The 17771-nt window shown below is 41.7% G+C and overlaps 2 protein-coding genes and 3 non-coding genes across 13 annotated transcripts in view; 1 reads left to right on the top strand and 4 right to left on the bottom strand.

Annotated features, from left to right (window-relative positions):
• eya4 (EYA transcriptional coactivator and phosphatase 4) overlaps nt 1-12347 on the top strand; it is a 45907-nt gene extending 33560 nt beyond the window's left edge. For 5 of the 8 annotated variants that reach the window (XM_034580147.1, XM_034580145.1, XM_034580144.1 and 2 more), the window contains 10 exons: nt 567-741; nt 1974-2110; nt 2369-2452; nt 6089-6178; nt 6530-6588; nt 7012-7172; nt 8262-8376; nt 8538-8659; nt 10578-10678; nt 11502-12347. In XM_034580147.1, the coding sequence (XP_034436038.1) occupies nt 567-741; nt 1974-2110; nt 2369-2452; nt 6089-6178; nt 6530-6588; nt 7012-7172; nt 8262-8376; nt 8538-8659; nt 10578-10678; nt 11502-11582 (1125 nt within the window). In that variant the 3' untranslated portion in view covers nt 11583-12347. Of the gene's footprint in view, nt 1-566; nt 742-1973; nt 2111-2368; nt 2453-6088; nt 6179-6529; nt 6589-7011; nt 7173-8261; nt 8377-8537; nt 8660-10385; nt 10487-10577; nt 10679-11501 lie in introns of those variants that run through there. The other 3 variants (XM_034580148.1, XM_034580143.1, XR_004613289.1) reach the window with 2 other exon arrangements.
• A 1226-nt stretch (nt 12348-13573) lies between these two features.
• Nucleotides 13574-16664, bottom strand: rps12 (ribosomal protein S12). 2 transcript variants are annotated; one of them, XM_034580149.1, is made up of 7 exons: nt 16557-16625; nt 16386-16432; nt 15583-15633; nt 15077-15193; nt 14779-14881; nt 14266-14367; nt 13574-13661 (listed from the first exon to the last, which is right to left on the bottom strand). In XM_034580149.1, exons 2-7 carry the CDS (start codon nt 16397-16399, stop codon nt 13599-13601), a joined length of 450 nt encoding a protein of 149 aa, XP_034436040.1. In that variant the 5' UTR covers nt 16400-16432; nt 16557-16625; the 3' UTR covers nt 13574-13598. The 2 variants fall into 2 exon arrangements, with proteins under 2 accessions (XP_034436040.1, XP_034436041.1); XM_034580150.1 differs by lacking the exon at nt 15583-15633 and having other exon boundaries at nt 16557-16664.
• LOC117758926 lies at nt 14583-14664 on the bottom strand. The gene has a single exon (XR_004613385.1). It is a non-coding gene; the product is annotated as a small nucleolar RNA SNORD100 (small nucleolar RNA).
• Nucleotides 14939-15025, bottom strand: LOC117758927. The gene has a single exon (XR_004613386.1). It is a non-coding gene; the product is annotated as a small nucleolar RNA SNORD100 (small nucleolar RNA).
• On the bottom strand, nt 15284-15359 carry LOC117758924. Its single transcript, XR_004613383.1, has one exon. It is a non-coding gene; the product is annotated as a small nucleolar RNA SNORD101 (small nucleolar RNA).
• Nucleotides 16665-17771: the final 1107 nt, after the last annotated feature.

The following is a 17771-nucleotide window of genomic DNA, read 5'->3' as shown; positions in this document are numbered from 1 at the left end:
ATGAGTTTAACAGAAAAAGAGAAACCAAGCGTGACAGAAACTTTGAGCGACTGATTTAAAGCAAGTATGTGTACAGTTTGTTTGAATATGCACGTTTGCATACACACTTTGCTGACTACACACCAACTGTTTGTGTGTGTGTGTGTGTGTGTGTGTGTGTGTGTGTGTGTGTGTGTGTGTGTGTGTGTGTGTGTGTGTGTGTTTGTGTCTGTGTCTGTGTGTGTGTGTTTGTGTCTGTGTGTCTGTGTGTGTGTTTGTGCATTCATGTGGTGTGCTCCAGTTTATGGACTTTAAGGACTCGTACAGATGGACGTAGTGACAGGTTTAGAGAGCTGGCTCGTAAAAGCGTCCATCTCCACTGGGTCTGTAAAAAGCAGCAACACAAGGATTTAATTGTTGTATAAAAAGATATAAAATACAGAATGGAGGGAATAAAAGATTAGAGAAATGCGAGGGAACACTTGTAAAATCTTCAAAAGTCAGTCTGAACCTTTCCAGAAAAGTGAAACATCTCAGTTTCCCTGTTTCTTTCCTTCTTTGCTTATAACTGATGTTATTCTCTGCAGGATTACCCCTCATATACGACGTTCGGCCAAAACCAGTACGCCCAGTATTATTCCGCCTCCACTTACGGGACATATATGAGCTCCAACAGCGTGGATGGCACAGGCTCCACGGCGGCCTACCAGCTGCAGGATCCCGCCCCCGCCATGACCGGACAGGCCGCTGAACTTCACCCAGGTTTGTGCTAAACAGAAACACATTCGTTCAGGACTAACAACTCTTCCGCCCGAAATAAGCAAACAAAATTGTCAGCTTTTCTCACCGCTCGCACTGTGGCTCCATCATCTTGGAAATAAACACCACAGTTTCTCGGTAACTGAGTTCAACACCCTCTTTTCCACGCCTATGATGAAGCACAGGAAGTAACTCCAGGCCGTAGCCATAGTTACCTGGCATCACGCTCGCTAATTGGAGAATCGGCGTGTGTTTACATTAGCCGGAGAGGTTTTTGATTAGAGCCCAGTTATGTTAAATATTGCACTTTTATAGACAAGTCGGAGAAAGTGGAGAAAAGAGAAAATAATAAAGAGCTAAAGTGCACCCATATGTGCAGAAATATGGCTTCATATTTTTTCACATTTTTCTTTGGTTTGTCTTGGCTGTAATTCAGGAAGCCTGATTAAAGGAGCTTATCATTCTTCCTGTCACTGGCGCTCTGCCTCTCTCTGCCTTTCTCACTTTTTCTCTTTCTCTCTCTTTTTTTTGGGTTTTTTTTTTTTGTTTTACGCCCGGTATCTCTCTCTTTTGGTCGCTCACATGCTCCCTGTGTCTTTCTGTGTCTTTAGCCCACCTCCCTCCCCGTTTCTCCACCTCCCTCTTTCCCTGATTGAGACATAACAATATGAGAGCTGAAGCTTAGAGTCTGGTTCTAGTTACCACACAGCAGTGGGAGCATATGGCATTAGTACGAGGGTGTGTGTGTGTGTGTGTGTGTGTGTGTGTGTGTGTGTGTGTGTGTGTGTGTGTGTGTGCTCTGGCAGAATTTCGTAGGTACGGTATCTTTTGCGAGAAGCGTCGGATTACCTCACTTTTTGTGAATTACCGCACAGTTCTGTCTTTCGCTTCCTCCGTTAAATCCGCACATGTGCACGTGAATCACTCAGAACAGCGGTAGGGCCTTTGTTCGTGCTCTCTCTTGTCTGTCTTTACGTTGATCTGTGCTGCCAATTACCTTGAGTTATTCAACCTGACAAGATGGCTTATTAGTGTACAAAGTCTGAGTTATTGCTTTTTCCTGAAGTGGATACAACTCCCGAGCACCTGCGGGATCAGCAGCACAGACCACATCATTACTGTCGCTTTAATGCAGCGAATCCAAGTGTAGTTTGTGACCGCTCGCATGCCCCAAGACAGATTTGTAAATTTTAAATGTTTTTAAATGTCCCGTATGTGTTTGCGTTCCCTCTCAGGGGACTTTGAGACGGTGCAGAGCCCCTCGACGCCCATCAAAGAGCTGGACGACCGGGCCTGCCGGAGTGGGGGGTCCAAGTCCCGGGGCAGGGGCCGCAAGAACAATCCGTCCCCTCCCCCTGATAGTGACCTGGAGGTAAAACAACACCCGCTGACAGAGCGTCACTTACATTACTGACCAACTATTCCATTCATTCTCGGTGGATATGTGGTATTCCCTCTGGTCCTCGTCCCCTCTGCTCACTAAGTCTCAAACTACAAGAGGGGAGAGGCTGATAAAGAGCGGGACCACCCATGTCACTGTCCTCTAGAACTCACATGTGCATATGGATGTATCATTTCAGAAAAAAAGCCTCCTTTAATGCGTCTGCTTTTCTTGTTTTTGCTCTCTAAGAGGGTGTTTGTGTGGGATCTGGACGAGACCATCATTGTCTTCCACTCTCTGCTCACCGGCTCCTACGCACAGAAATATGGAAAGGTAAGATCATCAGCGTGCCTTCGCCGTCTGTCTGTGTTTACTGTGGAATCTACCCAACGCCGTCTCCAATCCGTCGATCCATCTTCCTGTCAGACGTTGAATCCCAGGTTACTGGTATAATGGGGATTAAATGAAGCTTGATGAATCTTTATCCGAGTGGCAAAACCGTTGTTTTATAAGTGAAGCATCCAGTTTTCAAAACCCCAAAAGGCCGTAACTGCCGCTCTGCTGGCGCTGGGAGAGGTGATGCATCATCCTGTTACTGACCGGCCCAAGAGAGCATTTTGAGACGAGGGCATATTTCTCACCGGGAATTAGGAGGGAAGGGGGCAGGCGCTCTCTCCTTTCACTTTTACAGTTTGGGTTTAATTTCGTTCTTTAAACAGCTCTCTGTCTGTCCAGCTGCCAAAGTCCAAACAAGACAAGAGGGGAGCAGATGAGAATATTGCTGATGCACTCGTCTTGCTCGCCTCCAGTTATTGCCATGAGCTCACAGCTATGAGCCTCACAATCACTCCTGCAGAGAGTGACCTGTGGACTGTTTTTAGCCCCAGGCTTTGCCTCACAGGCTGCATATCGCTCGCCTGCAGGAAGAGGTGCAAACATTACTCAGGGCTTTAAGAAGTATTTCCACGTCCTGTTCACATTTTTCAGATGTTTTTTTTGTAACCTCAGTCATATTTATAAAAGTTTCCTTAAGATACCGAAACAAGATCATCCACCAATGAACTAAATATGATTTTAAACAGAGTACATTAATAATACAGTAATTTCTACAGGATCGAATAGAACTCATGTTTACGAGTTCGAATACCATTATTATGAGAGCACATTTACTTCATTACTGTATTTAGATACATTTTTCATGTATCAGTACTTAAGTAGATGTTTTTTAAGGTACTTGTCACTTTTACTCCAGTGCATATATCAGCAAATATCTGTAATTTCTACTCCACTACATTTTACGATGCATTATATTTTTAAGTAAGTAAACAGGGGAATTGGTCCAAAGATCCAATCAGAGCGGGCAGGTAACATTAGATAACCCCCCCACCCCCACCCTGCACACACAAACACACAAACACGCACCTCTTTTTATTTTGTTTTAAACTCTTCCTGTGATTCAGGCTTTTATAAATCACCCCTCACAAAAAGCTTCCTTTTCCTTGGTACATTATTAACATTACATCACCTACTTCGGGAAGGTTATGATCAATTCATGACGATGACCACATACATCATAAAATTAATGAGTCTTAAAATGTACTACTTATTAAGAACAGAATTATTAAGTCAATTAATATTTCGATCATGCTTCCCTTAAGTCAATCCTATTGTAACGTGCACATTTTTCTACCTGGACTGGTTTTTATTTCAAACTTCACTTTGGACTTATTAGCTGGTCTCACCTTCGCTCATAACATCAACACTGTTTATAGTTTCCTTTATTTTAATGGCTCTTGGCGCTGATCTGGGATCATCGTCTGTGGCCGGCGCTTCAGATTTTTATTGGGTGACGTCGTTTCCTGTGGGCCCCGGCATCGCCACCATTCTGCCTGTGCGGGCTTTTGCGTCCGTTCTGACATGTTGTTTTGGCAGAGGAACGAAAACTGGCCCAGCACACACACACACACACACACACACACACACACACACACACACACACAATAGCACCATCGGAACATAGGCTTTTTCACAGAAAGGGCTTGTGGACACTGATGCACAACTGAGTTACTTTGCACTTGGGGAATTTAATGTTTGGCTATTCGGATTTAATGGATTTTATAAAGGCCCTGGTGTGTTGTAAAACTGTGTGTGTGTGTGTGTGTGTGTGTGTGTGTGTGTGTGTGTGTGTGTGTGTGTGTGTGTGTGTGTGTGTGTGTGTGTGGTCCAGGTAATGGTCCTTATAACGTAGGTGAAGACATGTTTTAAGGTTAGGTTGAGATTAGGTTTAGGTTAAGTTTAGGTTTAGTGTTAGGTTAGGATAAGCTTTGACCCCTGAAGACATGTCGACACAACTCTGTGTGTGTGTGTGTGTGTGTGTGTGTGTGTGTGTGTGTGTGTGTGTGTGTGTGTGTGTGTGTGTGTGTGTGTGTGTGTGTGTGTGTGTGTGTGCGTGTGTGTGTAGTACTATACGCCATAAGTTGTGCGTTTCTTTTTACTTGCAAACTAATTATAAATAAGTTGTTTTCATTCCTTAAAATATATGTTGGAGCATTTTTTTCACCTCATTTGCTGCCGCTGCCCTGAAGAAGTGGAGTAGCAGCTGTGTCTGTTCACACCTCTCCAAAAATAGTGTTTACACTGTTGACATAGCAACCACGAGGAGCTATCTGAGGACATGTCTCTTCTACGAGATGTTCTTCGTGAATACACATATGGACGTATTTTCTTACCGCACAGAGACACAAACTACCGGAGTTGTTATAACCATTCGCGATAATGTTCACTTCATCGCGAAGTGTCGAGTTTCCAGAGCTCGGCTGATAATAGCTGAGGTGGAGAGAGGAATTGTTTTTCAGGGCGACCCTCGCCAGACCAAAGTAATATTTTCAACTCTCCCTGATTGATTTAACTTGTCTGGCAAAGTGTTGCAGTTAAAAGCCACCTCAGCCTTTCTGGAGCCCCGAGCGCGGCCAAATTCAACCGTGCTGAGGGAACGAACACATTTCAGCTGCAAGTGTTTTGACAAACGTGGATTTGTCCGTAACTCTCCGCTGGCCGGCAGCCAGCGTAATCATTACCTGAGAGACAAAGCTAAGTGCCTCTTGTCTGTGTGACTGACAGAAAAAGCAGGGAATGAACTACAGTCACAATTGCTCCTGTCACTATTAGCGGCTGTTAACTTGTGGAGAGCCGTACGCACTTCACAGCTTTCAACTTTATGGAGCAATCACTTTTTTTTGGCACTTTCTCACACTCAGGAATGCCGATCATCTCTTTCTCCCCCTCTCTTTCTGTGTGTGTGTCTGTCTGTCTGTGTGTGTGTGTGTGTGTGTGTGTGTGTGTGTGTGTGTGTGTGTGTGTGCCCTCTTCACTCACTTTCACTCTCCTTCCTGTTAGTGTCTTTCTATTCTGGTCGTCTGACGGCGTCAGCGAATCGCGGGGCGAGCTGTCGACCCTCGCTGACCTATCACAGATGATGGTTTTTGCAGCTGAGCCCCGGGGCTGGCAGAATAGGCCACGTTCTCCCAAACACATGCACACACACACACACACACACACACACACACACACACACACACACACACACACACACACACACACACTAACCATTCACATACCACATATCAGTCCCTTGGAGGGTACCTACTTTCTGCAATACACACAAATGAAGACAGACACTCCCCCCCCCCCACAAACACAACCCCCTACCAAGCATGAGGAATGTTGATGGGACAGAACAAGTGCAACCTGTCTGTCAGCATCTGCTGTGATGAGTGGAGCGTACCAACTCTGCAAGTGAGGGGGGGCACACGAGGATCGGGAAGTTGAATTGGGAAGACCCGAAATGATTTTGATGTTATTTTCGTATTTAAGAAAACAATTAAGTCTGGATGGAAGAGGGTCAAAAGATATGGTGATAAATGGTTGTCACGGTAACGTCATGCTGATGATATCTTCTTCCTCGGACAGGACCCTCCCATGGCTGTCACGTTGGGTTTGAGGATGGAAGAGATGATCTTCAACTTGGCCGACACACACTTATTCTTCAATGACCTGGAGGTGAGAGAGCAGACGTCAGCAGACACACACGAAAACACACATTTAGAAAAACTCAAGGCTTAAATGGTTCAATTTTGCCACAAACAACAACAACACCAGTTCCTTAAAACACGCTGTCATTCAGTGAAACACTACTGCTGCCCTCTAGTGGTGTGAATGTGGTAACACCCACATACTGTAATGGCAATGGCAATATTATTTATATAAAACATTTTATTCAAAGAAAAACTTGGTACTGTTTATATTTACATTTAAGTACGTTATTATTATCATTATTATTATTATATGTGCTCAATTGATCAATAAATCCATCCATCATATGTTTAATTTGTGTCTTGTTTGTGTAAACAGGAATGTGATCAGGTACATATTGATGATGTGTCATCAGATGACAATGGCCAGGACTTAGGGTGAGAATCTTTATACAATATGAACAGCTGATAATGTTTATTTATAGTTTTTTATTTTTCTTAGTATACCTCATATACTGTTTTAAAGAGTATATTGATTGTTTCCTTATATTATCCTTCACTATGTAAAGCGTCATTGAGAACTTTGAAAAGCGCTATATAAATGCAATGTATTATTATTATTATAAACTTACAAATGACTTTATTTCTCTGTTTTTTATTATTTGCAAGTCTTATTTTTGTTAAAGTAATGTTAAATCAATTAATTCAATTAAAATGTGAATATTTTACTGTAGCCTTCAAAGTGGAATGCATTCAGAAGTTGTGGTTTTATAATACTGAATCATAAAAAAATTACAATTTGATCTTTTTGGTTCTATCAGAGCAGATTTTTCAAATAAAACATATCATTATTATTGACAGTACTTACAGTTTTGCAACTGATGGCTTCCATGCAGCTGCAACCAGCGCTAACCTGTGCCTGGCTACGGGCGTCCGCGGCGGGGTCGACTGGATGAGGAAACTGGCCTTCCGCTACCGACGGGTCAAAGAGATGTATAGCTCGTACAAAAACAATGTGGGGGGTAAGCCAGTCAGACGGGAGTTCACTGGATACCATGTTTGTTTATGTAGCAGCTGATAAAAGAGAGCGAGTGCCGAATATATGCGTTTTTATTCAGTTGATGCTCACTACAGCTGCTTTGGTTAACAGGGTTTCTGCAGGTTAAGTTAAGTTTAAAGACCAAAATGAATGAAATCTGTCAAGCACTACCGATATGAAGAAATATCCCAGAGTCCCAGAATTACTTACACTTCCCCATAATTGAAGATAAAGTGAAGCATAGCAGAGTCGAGAATAAACAGCTAAACATCACATTATCTCTCAAATAGTAGGTGTCTATAGTCTTTCCCACAGACCAGCTGAGAGTACTGAGACACTTCTGACCGAGGTGCTATCAGTTCCACGTTGGTCTAGTTTGTAGTTTTATTACAGCGTGCTAATATCTGTATCATTGAGAAAGAACTACAACACAAAGACTAATCTAAGTATGACAGAAGTAGCGTTAAATGAATATAATTTACAGCCTCCTTTTCAAGACATAATATTTTAACGTATTTAAGACTTTCTAAGGCCTAAAATTCAGATAGTTGAATTTTAGACTTTGTAGGAGCCCAGATAAAACCCTGGTTATAACACAATTCATAATATCGAATACATAGTATGTACATTATATACATACAAATGTACCTATTAATGGGGAAGGTAAACTTTGTAGTAACAATAAACAATGTGTCTGTGCAACAAATCTGCTTTTGACCCAAAATAACCAAATATTTAAGGTTTAATTCGACCAATTTCATGAATTTTTTTTAAATCAATATGTATTTTTCTTTCCTCAAGTGATTTATTTGTACTAAAATGGGAGTAATTCTTCGTGGAAACTTTAAATTGACTGCAGGAATTTGAAGGCACAATGAAACTGTGTGATAGAAAACACCAAAGTCAATTGACTCTCATCACAAAGTCTTCATGTAGGTCTTACCCTAGTGTATTCCAGTTATAGGACAGGTGAGGACATAACTGTTGATAATGTCCTGAGCTCTTCTGTTCTGCTTTGTGTGCTTTCATTCGTGTTGCTCCAGGGACTAAATGAGTCTGTGCTGTGTTTCAGGGCTGCTCGGCCCCGCCAAGAGAGACGCCTGGCTGCAGCTCAGAGCGGAGGTGGAGGCTCTGACCGACTCCTGGCTCACCCACGCACTCAAGTCCTTGTCCATCATCAGCTCCAGGTGCCACTTCGTGTTGCATTTGCTGTATTCTTTCAACTGTGCAACTGTACAGAGAGTGTGAAGCCATCCATCAGCACCGGACATTGATTAATGATCCATTTATCCGTTATCTATCCTTTTCTTTACGCGGTCCGTTCCCTCTGTTCGTCTCTGTCCCGCAGGAGTAACTGTGTAAACGTGTTGGTGACCACGACGCAGCTCATACCAGCTCTGGCTAAAGTTCTCTTATATAGTCTGGGATCTGTTTTCCCTATCGAGAATATTTACAGCGCAACCAAAATAGGTAAGACTATAACGCACAACCACACCATCAATCATAAACCAATAATCGAATGTATAAATATACATTCCATCCATCAGTGAAAATAATAGAGTTATAATGTGGAAAGGAGCTAATTAGATTGTAACTGTGTGTATATATTTGATTGTATGATATGTTAACGCTTCTAAAGTCATATGTGTTTTGTTGGTTATGCATTATTTTGATGTTTCTTCATCTACTCCATGTGTGACTGATATCCTGTTCCCCGTCCAGATATTTAACTTATGGCTTTAGTTTGGCTCAGGTTCACTGAGCGGTTGGTCGGGGATGTTTCGAGTTATAGTACGTGTGTGTGTGTGTGTGTGTGTGTGTGTGTGTGTGTGTGTGTGTGTGTGTGTGTGTGTGTGTGTGTGTGTGTGAGGAAGAAAGGGGGGAAAGCAAATCTTTGACCCCACACTTAGACTATGCAGTGTAGATTTTCAGATTTGAGTTTAGGAAAATTCACAATGATTTATTTATATCGTATTACTCGAACACATGTAATAAAGTAATACAAAAAATTGACTTTTGACTATAAAATCTTCATCGCAGATAAACCAGGTAGGATGTACACTAAATTTTCTGACTTCACTCTGCACACAAACAATAAAAGGTATATTGTAGAACAGTTTGAGGACGACTTACTAATGACAAGGAATAATTCTGAAGTAGCTCAGGAGCATCAACACAGGACAAGAGAACAGAACATTAGAAAGAGGGAGGTTTAGAACAGACACTGCACTCGTTTTAATAAAGTAGTGATTGGACAAAATAAGTGGAATTAATGCATTAATATAAAAATACTGCTGTTGTCCACCTTGCAAATGAGCACTCAGGGTTTGAGGCCATTTTGAATCTGCTTCGTCTGATCCCAGATTTAATTATTGTAGCGCACACTCAAACCTCAACATTATATCCGTGCTCACCTCACATAATCCTGATCTGTCCTTGAACAACTCTTTGACACCCATGGGACCGTGAAGGCCGGACGCCCACGTTCCGAACGCACTCTGTGAGTCCAAACCTCAGCCGGTTACGCCAATGTACCGCAGTTGCGGCCAGTGTTAAATTATATTATAACTGAGCATCAAGTCTGAACACAGGAAACAAAACAACTTTGGATCAGGGGCTGTACAGAGCCAAAACATTTAGGGAAGAAAAACTCAAGCCAAGTGTGTGTGTGTGTGTGTGTGTGTGTGTGTGTGTGTGTGTGTGTGTGTGTGTGTGTGTGTGTGTGTGTGTGTGTTTAAACACTTATGTTACACCCAATTCAACCGCACGCTGCCTTGATTCAAACGGACGTAGCGCTGTGGTTGCCATGACAACCACCTGGGGTTTAAGACACAGATGCCGTATCCCTCACATTCCTGGAAGCATCACTTTGCATATGGAGTTACTTTATCTGCATTCGATATCATGTGTATTTGTGTTGGGGGGGAGGAGGGAAGGTCACTGACATCACTCACAGGCCCATCCTCTCCTCGTGTTGTCATGGCAACCAGGCTGATTATATTTACCTGGGATGAAACTGGGGATGCAGCACAGTCAGGAGTAATCAAAGTGATCGATGTGTTGTGGGAAACTGGTGTTGTTGTGTTTTTTTCATGTGTTGCACGCAGCTCTGCCTCTTCCTGTGTTTCATTTCCATCCAAACAACAAAGAGAAAAAAAGAAAAAAAACCCTGTGAAAGCCATTTGTTTGTCTCCAGGCAAAGAGAGCTGTTTTGAGCGTATAGTCTCCCGCTTTGGCACTAACATTACATATGTTGTGATTGGCGATGGGAAGGACGAAGAGCATGCGGCCAGCCAGGTAAACAAACCACTTCCTGAACTCTGACCCCTCTGACCATGTGACCCCCCCCCCCTCCTTCCTCCCCCCTTGTTTATTTGTTTTTTTGCAGGAAAAGAGAGTTGCTTTGAACGCATAATGCAAAGGTTTGGCAGGAAAGTAGTGTATGTTGTTATTGGGGACGGTGTGGAAGAGGAGCAGGCGGCCAAAAAGGTAATGGACCCGCAACCCCACCGTGAACCCCCCCCCCCCTCCGCCTTCTCCACACAGTGTGAGCTCTGATTGGACGAAGCCTGCCTTTCTTTGCTGTAGCAGTTTTGTTGTTTGATCGTTTACTTTCTTTCGGAAAACTTTTGATCGCAAGTGTTAAAAGTGAAAATGTGAGATTGAATCCTGGCTTAAACTGTACATTTTGCACCGTAAGATTTACGAGAAAAGAAAATCTAAATGAATCAATTTGCATTCTGTGTTTCTAAAATCAGTTTGATTGTCGTCATGCTTGATTGAAGCCAAAAATGAATGGACGCCCAAATGTACACAGCGATTAAGCTCTGAGCAATCTCATTGGTTTAGAGCTATCACGCTGGTTGTAATCCAGCTGTGTGTGGAGTCTGGGTATTGTAGTTCATGTGGGTGAAAAGTTATATCACAAGAAAGCAGATTACAAGCAGTGATATACTGGGAGATGTTGAATATAAATCCTATTTCTTCTCCAGCTTTGTGTTTCATTCATAATGTTGGGTGCTGGGACTGTTAAAGGAATAGTTTGACATTCCTGGAAATACTCTTAATCGCTTTCTTGCACAGAGTTGGACGACTAGCAGGAAAGCGAATGAGCGTTTTTCTGACAAATGCCGAGCCGTTCCTTTACGCCTTTAGGATTGCATGGATTTTGTCTGCAGTGCTTCTGCAAAGCAAGCAGCTACAAGCTACTGTAGTGTAGCTTGCATGATATCAGGTGGTGGTGTGCGTTGAATTGTAGCGACGGTGCTGCTGGTTTTTAATGACGTGTGTGTGTGTGTGTGTCTCTCCGCAGCACAACATGCCTTTCTGGAGGATATCCAGTCACTCTGACCTGCTGGCGTTACACCAAGCACTGGAGTTTGAGTACCTGTAGCTATTATAAGCAATATGGACTCAAGCAATGTCATCATGGACATTGGTCAGCCAGGCAGCAACCCCCCCTCCCCCCCTTCTTTTGTATAACTATTTAAGAACAAACAATACACTGCAACTGTTGTGATTTTTTTAGTTTTTTTTTGAACATCTGGATTTACAAACTCTGAACGGTCTTAAGAAGCAAAGCAGAGGAGAACGGAGGTTAATGAGAGGACAGTGGGGTTAAGAGAAGTCTCAGCTGGAACCCCTCCTCCGGCCCTGAAGCTGAGGACGGACCTCCGTGTGCACAGGCTGAAGACCTCCCCTGGCCTGGGAGGATGTTTGGCTTGTTCCTGACAACCCAGGCTAGTTTCAGGACTGTCGTGGTCACCTGGGGTTAAACCATCCTCACTCGATGAGGGCGTCTCTATACAGGCAGCAGTTTGTGTGCAGGGATAACTGCTTTGTGATTTTTTTTTTTTTTTTTTCCTGGTGGTATAATCACAACACAACAATGCAGTCTGTGCAAGAAAACTTGTGTAAATTATTAACGTTAAAACTTAAAGGGCAGTGGTGGATGCTTTTGTCATGGAAAATAAATTTTATGTTTTGGGGTCTTGTTTTTTTTTTTTTGCCTCTGGATTTTTTGTAATTTTTCCTTCTTTTTTGAGAAACTGAGAATGTGCGTAATGATGTGTTGTGCCTTAATGTGTTTGAATGTCTTTTCTTTATTCACAAATGTCTATGTATGTAGATATAAAGGAGAAACGTTATCCAAATGACCTATATGCATCTTGTCTTCCCTAATGAAATCCAACACCGATTACACGCATGCAGTACTGCATAATGCTGAATCCAGTGCATTTTTCTGATTACTGTAAACACAATGGTGTTTTTGTGAGATCCCGCAGAAAAATCCAGTCTCTCCACCTGCATGAAACACACCCAGTCCGGAAGCGAGCCGCTCCTTTTTCTGTCAGTTTCAAGGATTTAAAAATATATACATATTTAATATTAAGATATAAGTAGCCAACTTCGCTCATCATTTTTTCCAGAGATTCTACAGTAAAACTTGAGTGAAACATGAGTGACAGCGGGGTCTCCATGAACAAGAGTGAGGTGAAATATCTGTCACCTCTGAAGGATTAAAAAAATATATATGTTTACTATGAGCAAGTTACTAGTGCCATAATGAAAAGTAGCCAACTTTCCTTATAATTTTCAGATTCTACAGTCAAATGTTCTGAAACATGACAGTGGGGGTCTCCATGAACAAGAGTGAGGTGAAATATCTGTGTCACATCTTTACGATATTTTTTAAATAAAGACTAACAATGTAAGTAATGAGTGCTATAATGAAAATGTAGCCAACTTTGCCATTACTTCCATACAGACAGTGGGGGGGTCACTATGAATAAGAGTGAGGTGAAATCTGTGTCATCACACAAGGATTTTAAAAAAATAATATGAGCATGTAATGAGTGCCATAATGAAAATGTAGCCTAATTTACTTTTAGTTCTCAGAAATTCTACAGTAAAATCTTCTGCAACTTAATAGTGTGCAGACAAAACACTTTCGGAGTCTTGGGGGTAAACAGAGTTGAAGCCAAATCCAAAACATTTGAATTAACCGGTGACATCTTCAAACAAAAACCAAAAAATACTTCCATAATAGTTTCATCAATGTGTACGTAAGCCCCAACATTCAAATTCAACTTTAAACAGCGACATTTACACCTGCAGCAGTAACTTGGAGAACATCAGGTGTAATGGTGTAAATGACGGCTTTGAATCAAATACATGTTTTAAGCATCAAGCGGAGACCAGATACACAAGTGATACCAGGAGACACATTTAGGTGTGAACAAACCAACTTGGCACCGACCACTTGTGATGGGATCTCTATCTGAACAGAAATAAGACCACAGTCAATTACTTTAGTTTGACCAACGTCTTAGTGGTCACTTTAATATGTAAAATGATTTATAAAAAGGACACCGAGACAACAGCTTCGTTTCAAACGTTTATTAACGGCTCATTTCTTGGCTTTGAAGTATTCCTCAATCACATCCTTGGCTTGAGACTCCTTGCCATAGTCCTGAAGACAGACACAAAGAATGGATTGTTTCAACCGTGCACACAACTTCCTCACATCTTTGAAACACATTTGAATGTAAAAACATATTCTAACGCAACATTGGTGTCAGACTGATTCACATTGAAACACTGATGCTAGCCAGTTCATTGTATAAACACAATTATCATCAAACTGGATGTTCTCATGTTCTTTAATTTGAAACTTGTTGCATCGTGCGTCAGTACCACAGCATGTTTTAATGACTGAACCATTAAAATTGATTGATGTTTTCCTCAATTACCTTCTAGAAGTACACTCCAAAGCAATGTTATGTGGATTATAAAAGGTTAGTCACAGGATGCCCTAGTAATAAATAATGGCAAGCACTACCATGTTATGCATGTAGCCATTTTCAGGGACCCCAGACACCACAGAGAGATGAAGGGGCTCGTACCCAGGCTGTCATTTAGCCAGGAGTTAAAAACAGCTGCATGGCACAAGGCACAGCAGCTGGACTTGTCTGGCAAAGAAGGTCTAATCTATTTAACAGCAAGTTTGGACTTGTTACATATAAAAAAAATAAAAAAAAAGCATGGAAAACTTTTTTAAAAAGAGCTAAATTTACCTTGACCACGACGCAGCTGCAGCCCACCACCTTGCGGGGTTTGCCCTCACGGTCGATCTTGCATAGACCAACCCACTCGCCGAGCTTCTTGTTGTCATCAACCTAAAATTCAGATAAATGACAATTTGAACATCTGCTTAACGTTGTTTCAGTTAAAATGTTGATAACCTGGGAAAAGTAATAGGTGAACCATATTTTTTGAAACATTAACATAAGGCTCAATAATCACAATTGTGATAGGATAAATATAGTGCAATGCTTTCCTATTCAGTTTGTTTCAGTGAAATTAGAAGGTAGCCAATGCGAGGACTGTTGGCTGCATCTAAGACAGAAATTGGTAACAGTGGCAATCTCCTCATGGTTTTCAGAAGAGGGAGCCAAATTATCCTCAGCGATACAGCAGCACATTGCACGACACCTTCAACCCCACAACTATTTGAAAATATTATGTCGTGTCTAAGGATTTTTGTTAACACAGACTGGTGCAATGCCCAGATTCAGGAAGCTGGTTACCTTGATCAGGTTGATCTGATGCTCAGCGCAGAGGGCCTCCACCAGCTTGACGTACATGGGCTCGTCGCAGTTTGCTGCAAGGACGCACAGATGGGCCTGACGCCTGCGGGACAACACTCATTAATTCAAGGGCTATACAACATTTTTGTTTTTGGGAAAAAGAATGTTAAGGCACGAAAATTGGGTAACAATGGCAGTCTTCTACATGGAGTTCAGTAGAGGGAGCCAAAATATCATCAGTGATCCACCCCATCAATGAGAAAGTGTTTATCAAGTGAAATAACGTTAAAATACGTACTTATCCAGAGCCTTGGCGGCTTCACGGATACCACGGGCGAGGCCATCGTGGATTAGTGCGGTCTTAAGCACTTCAGGGAGAGCGGTGTTAACATCCATCACACCTCCAGCAGCAACGCTATGGAAAAAGGGTTGAGGACAAAGATAAATCAGCTTATTTGGCAGAAAATGGCACCGTGAATTCAAGCGTATTCCATTTGAGCTTCCAGCGCGTCAGACTGGGGATCTCACTCATTGAAGAGTGAAGGGGTATCCGACAAAGAATGTAAAGTCATCATTCAAGCGACAGAAAGCTCATTTAGAGGACAGGTTTGGAATTAACTTTCAAATTTAAACTTGTATTCTTAAGGAAGAGGTTTCATTCTTGCTTTACATCTGTAAATAAAGCAACACTAAACAACATTTCAGACCACAACTGGGCCTCTTATCAATACAGAACATTCAATGGTTTTAAATGATTCCCACCATCCCAATTAGCCAAAATACATATTTTTGAATATATTTTACCCTTTCCCTGCAAGGTCACTACCTCCAGGTACCTCAAACTCCCTCGGTAACCTGCAATTACACTCACATTGACTTTGGGCAATACAGGACCAGGCAATGATGCAAAAAACACCCAAACACTCATAATCACACAAGTCAAAACACAATGAGGATTAGCAGACAGTGATAAACACAATTACAAGTCAGATTTAATGAAGCGGGCATCTTGTGTGAGTTACATTAGGACATGTTTTCAAACAAGTGACCTGCTACACCTGACATCACTTTAGCAAGAATCTACACGATGCACTATTATATCATCATCAAATTGCAAAAGCATGCATCTAAACTTTACTTGTGCTACATTCACAGTTGAATCAAACAGGAAACCGGCCCATTCAGTGTTTAAGATCAGACATGCTGGGAACCATCAGATACTTTCCCCTCCGAGTCTTTTTAAACTTTAGCTAACGTTGACTTTGCGAGTGAAATGATGCATTTGAGGCCACTTCTCTTGATGTTTACGAGCAGAACAAGCTAACAAGAGCTTAACTCCACAGCATTAGACTGTGTGTACATGTGTGTGAGAAAGATGGAACCGCTCACATGTGCACTAAGATGCTAGCTACAACAATCAGCCGGCAGCTCGGCTAACCGCTTAGCTCACGTGAGATGATGTTGCGCGGGTTCACGGATAAATAACTGAAACTTATCACAAACAAATCGAGCCGTCCAAAGACAACGTAAATTACGGTTTACACGTTTTCCTGCCGAGTATCTGGTTCGCGTTAAAACATTATGGCGGACATTGGCGTCATGCTCACCCTTCCTCGGCCATTGTAGAATTTCGATGGATGGGGGACTGAAAGTTCTGCAATGAAGAACAGAGATGAGAGGACAGTCATTATTCATGTCGCACGTGTCACCGCGATGACTTTATACACTGAGATGTTTGATTAATCCGGCAGATTGAGCCGCGGACGGAGGAAACGCACCCGATCCTCCTCTCGGGCAGCGGTGTAAAGAGGACGTCATCGGTGCGCGACATGGCTTTATCGGCAGCAGGCCCCTGGTGGCGTCCGGCGCGCTGCCTGATACCGTTTGCGTGGTTGTGCAGAGTTTGGTTGATAAACTGTGTGTGAAGTGAGGTCGATCACACACAAGACTCACACTTCACAATCTGTCTTTTGCTTACAGGCAAAATATTTTTTGTTAACCCCCCCCCATTATTTTTTCAAACATGCACACAATTTTGGGTAATTTATGAACATCTAAAGTGTACAATAGTGCTGCAATATTTGGCTTTATAGGGATGAAACTAACTTTATTCACTTAATTTATTTCACGACAACAGACTATAAGAGCTTAATAGAGCTACCCACTATTAACCTTTTTTTTAATCTATCAATATACATGTGAAACTGTAACTGATACAGGATTGTCTCGGACGGTCGATGTGTTTTTGTGTATTTTTTTGTCATCAACAATTTTTACTTTAGATCTTAAAACACAAACATACAAAGGACAACAACACTGTGGCACACAATACATTTACAAAACAAATAAATAGAAATAACAACAATGCTGTATTTCACCTAAAGTACTTGTGCTTTTTTATGTACTTTGATAAATGCTTATTATTGTAATCGTCATAGTATGACTAATTAAAAAACGTTGAATTTGAACTTTAACAGATGGGTAGATTGCTTCAAACCGCTCCTAGCAAGCACCAAGTTAGGACATTTCTACACCGGTATTATATTTTATTTTATTTTAGTCCGAAAATCACCATAAATCATCAGAACCTTTTTTAATTCAAAAACCTTCTTAAAATATGACATTTTCCTCCAAGAATATGAACTCAGGTTTTCCCATGCACACTGATTGTTTGTAATGCTGAACATTTTCGCAGGATTATACGCGAGAATATGTGCATTACTTTTCATATCATATCATAAGAACCGTTTCATGAGATTACATTGTTTAGAGAAACCTTTCATATGTGTGTGTTGCAATATTCTTGTTCTGATAATCAAGCTCCATGTTGAGTCTGTTACTGACCTTATTATTTCTGAGGTAATGTATTTACATGACTGTGTTACAAGTCTAGAATATAACATTTTAAAGGTTGTGCTGACCTCCTCTCTGTTAAACATGTAGATAGACACCAAACTTTCACAAAAATAAGAACAGACAAAGGCAGATTCCGA

Source organism: Hippoglossus hippoglossus, chromosome 24 (genome assembly GCF_009819705.1).
Source record: "Hippoglossus hippoglossus isolate fHipHip1 chromosome 24, fHipHip1.pri, whole genome shotgun sequence".
Taxonomy (NCBI): Eukaryota; Metazoa; Chordata; class Actinopteri; order Pleuronectiformes; family Pleuronectidae; genus Hippoglossus; species Hippoglossus hippoglossus.
The sequence above is the reverse complement of the archived record's forward strand: the minus strand, read 5'-3'. Positions and strand labels throughout refer to the sequence as shown.

Bases quoted from the DNA above. Each gene is read 5' to 3' on its own strand.
- rps12 (XM_034580149.1), bottom strand. The intron at 15,194-15,582 runs GTAAAATATATT...CTTTTTCCATAG, and splicing joins AGTGACCTTGCAGGGAAAGG to CGTTGCTGCTGGAGGTGTGA. The intron at 13,662-14,265 runs GTAAATTTAGCT...GTCTGTCTTCAG, and splicing joins GCAGCTGCGTCGTGGTCAAG to GACTATGGCAAGGAGTCTCA.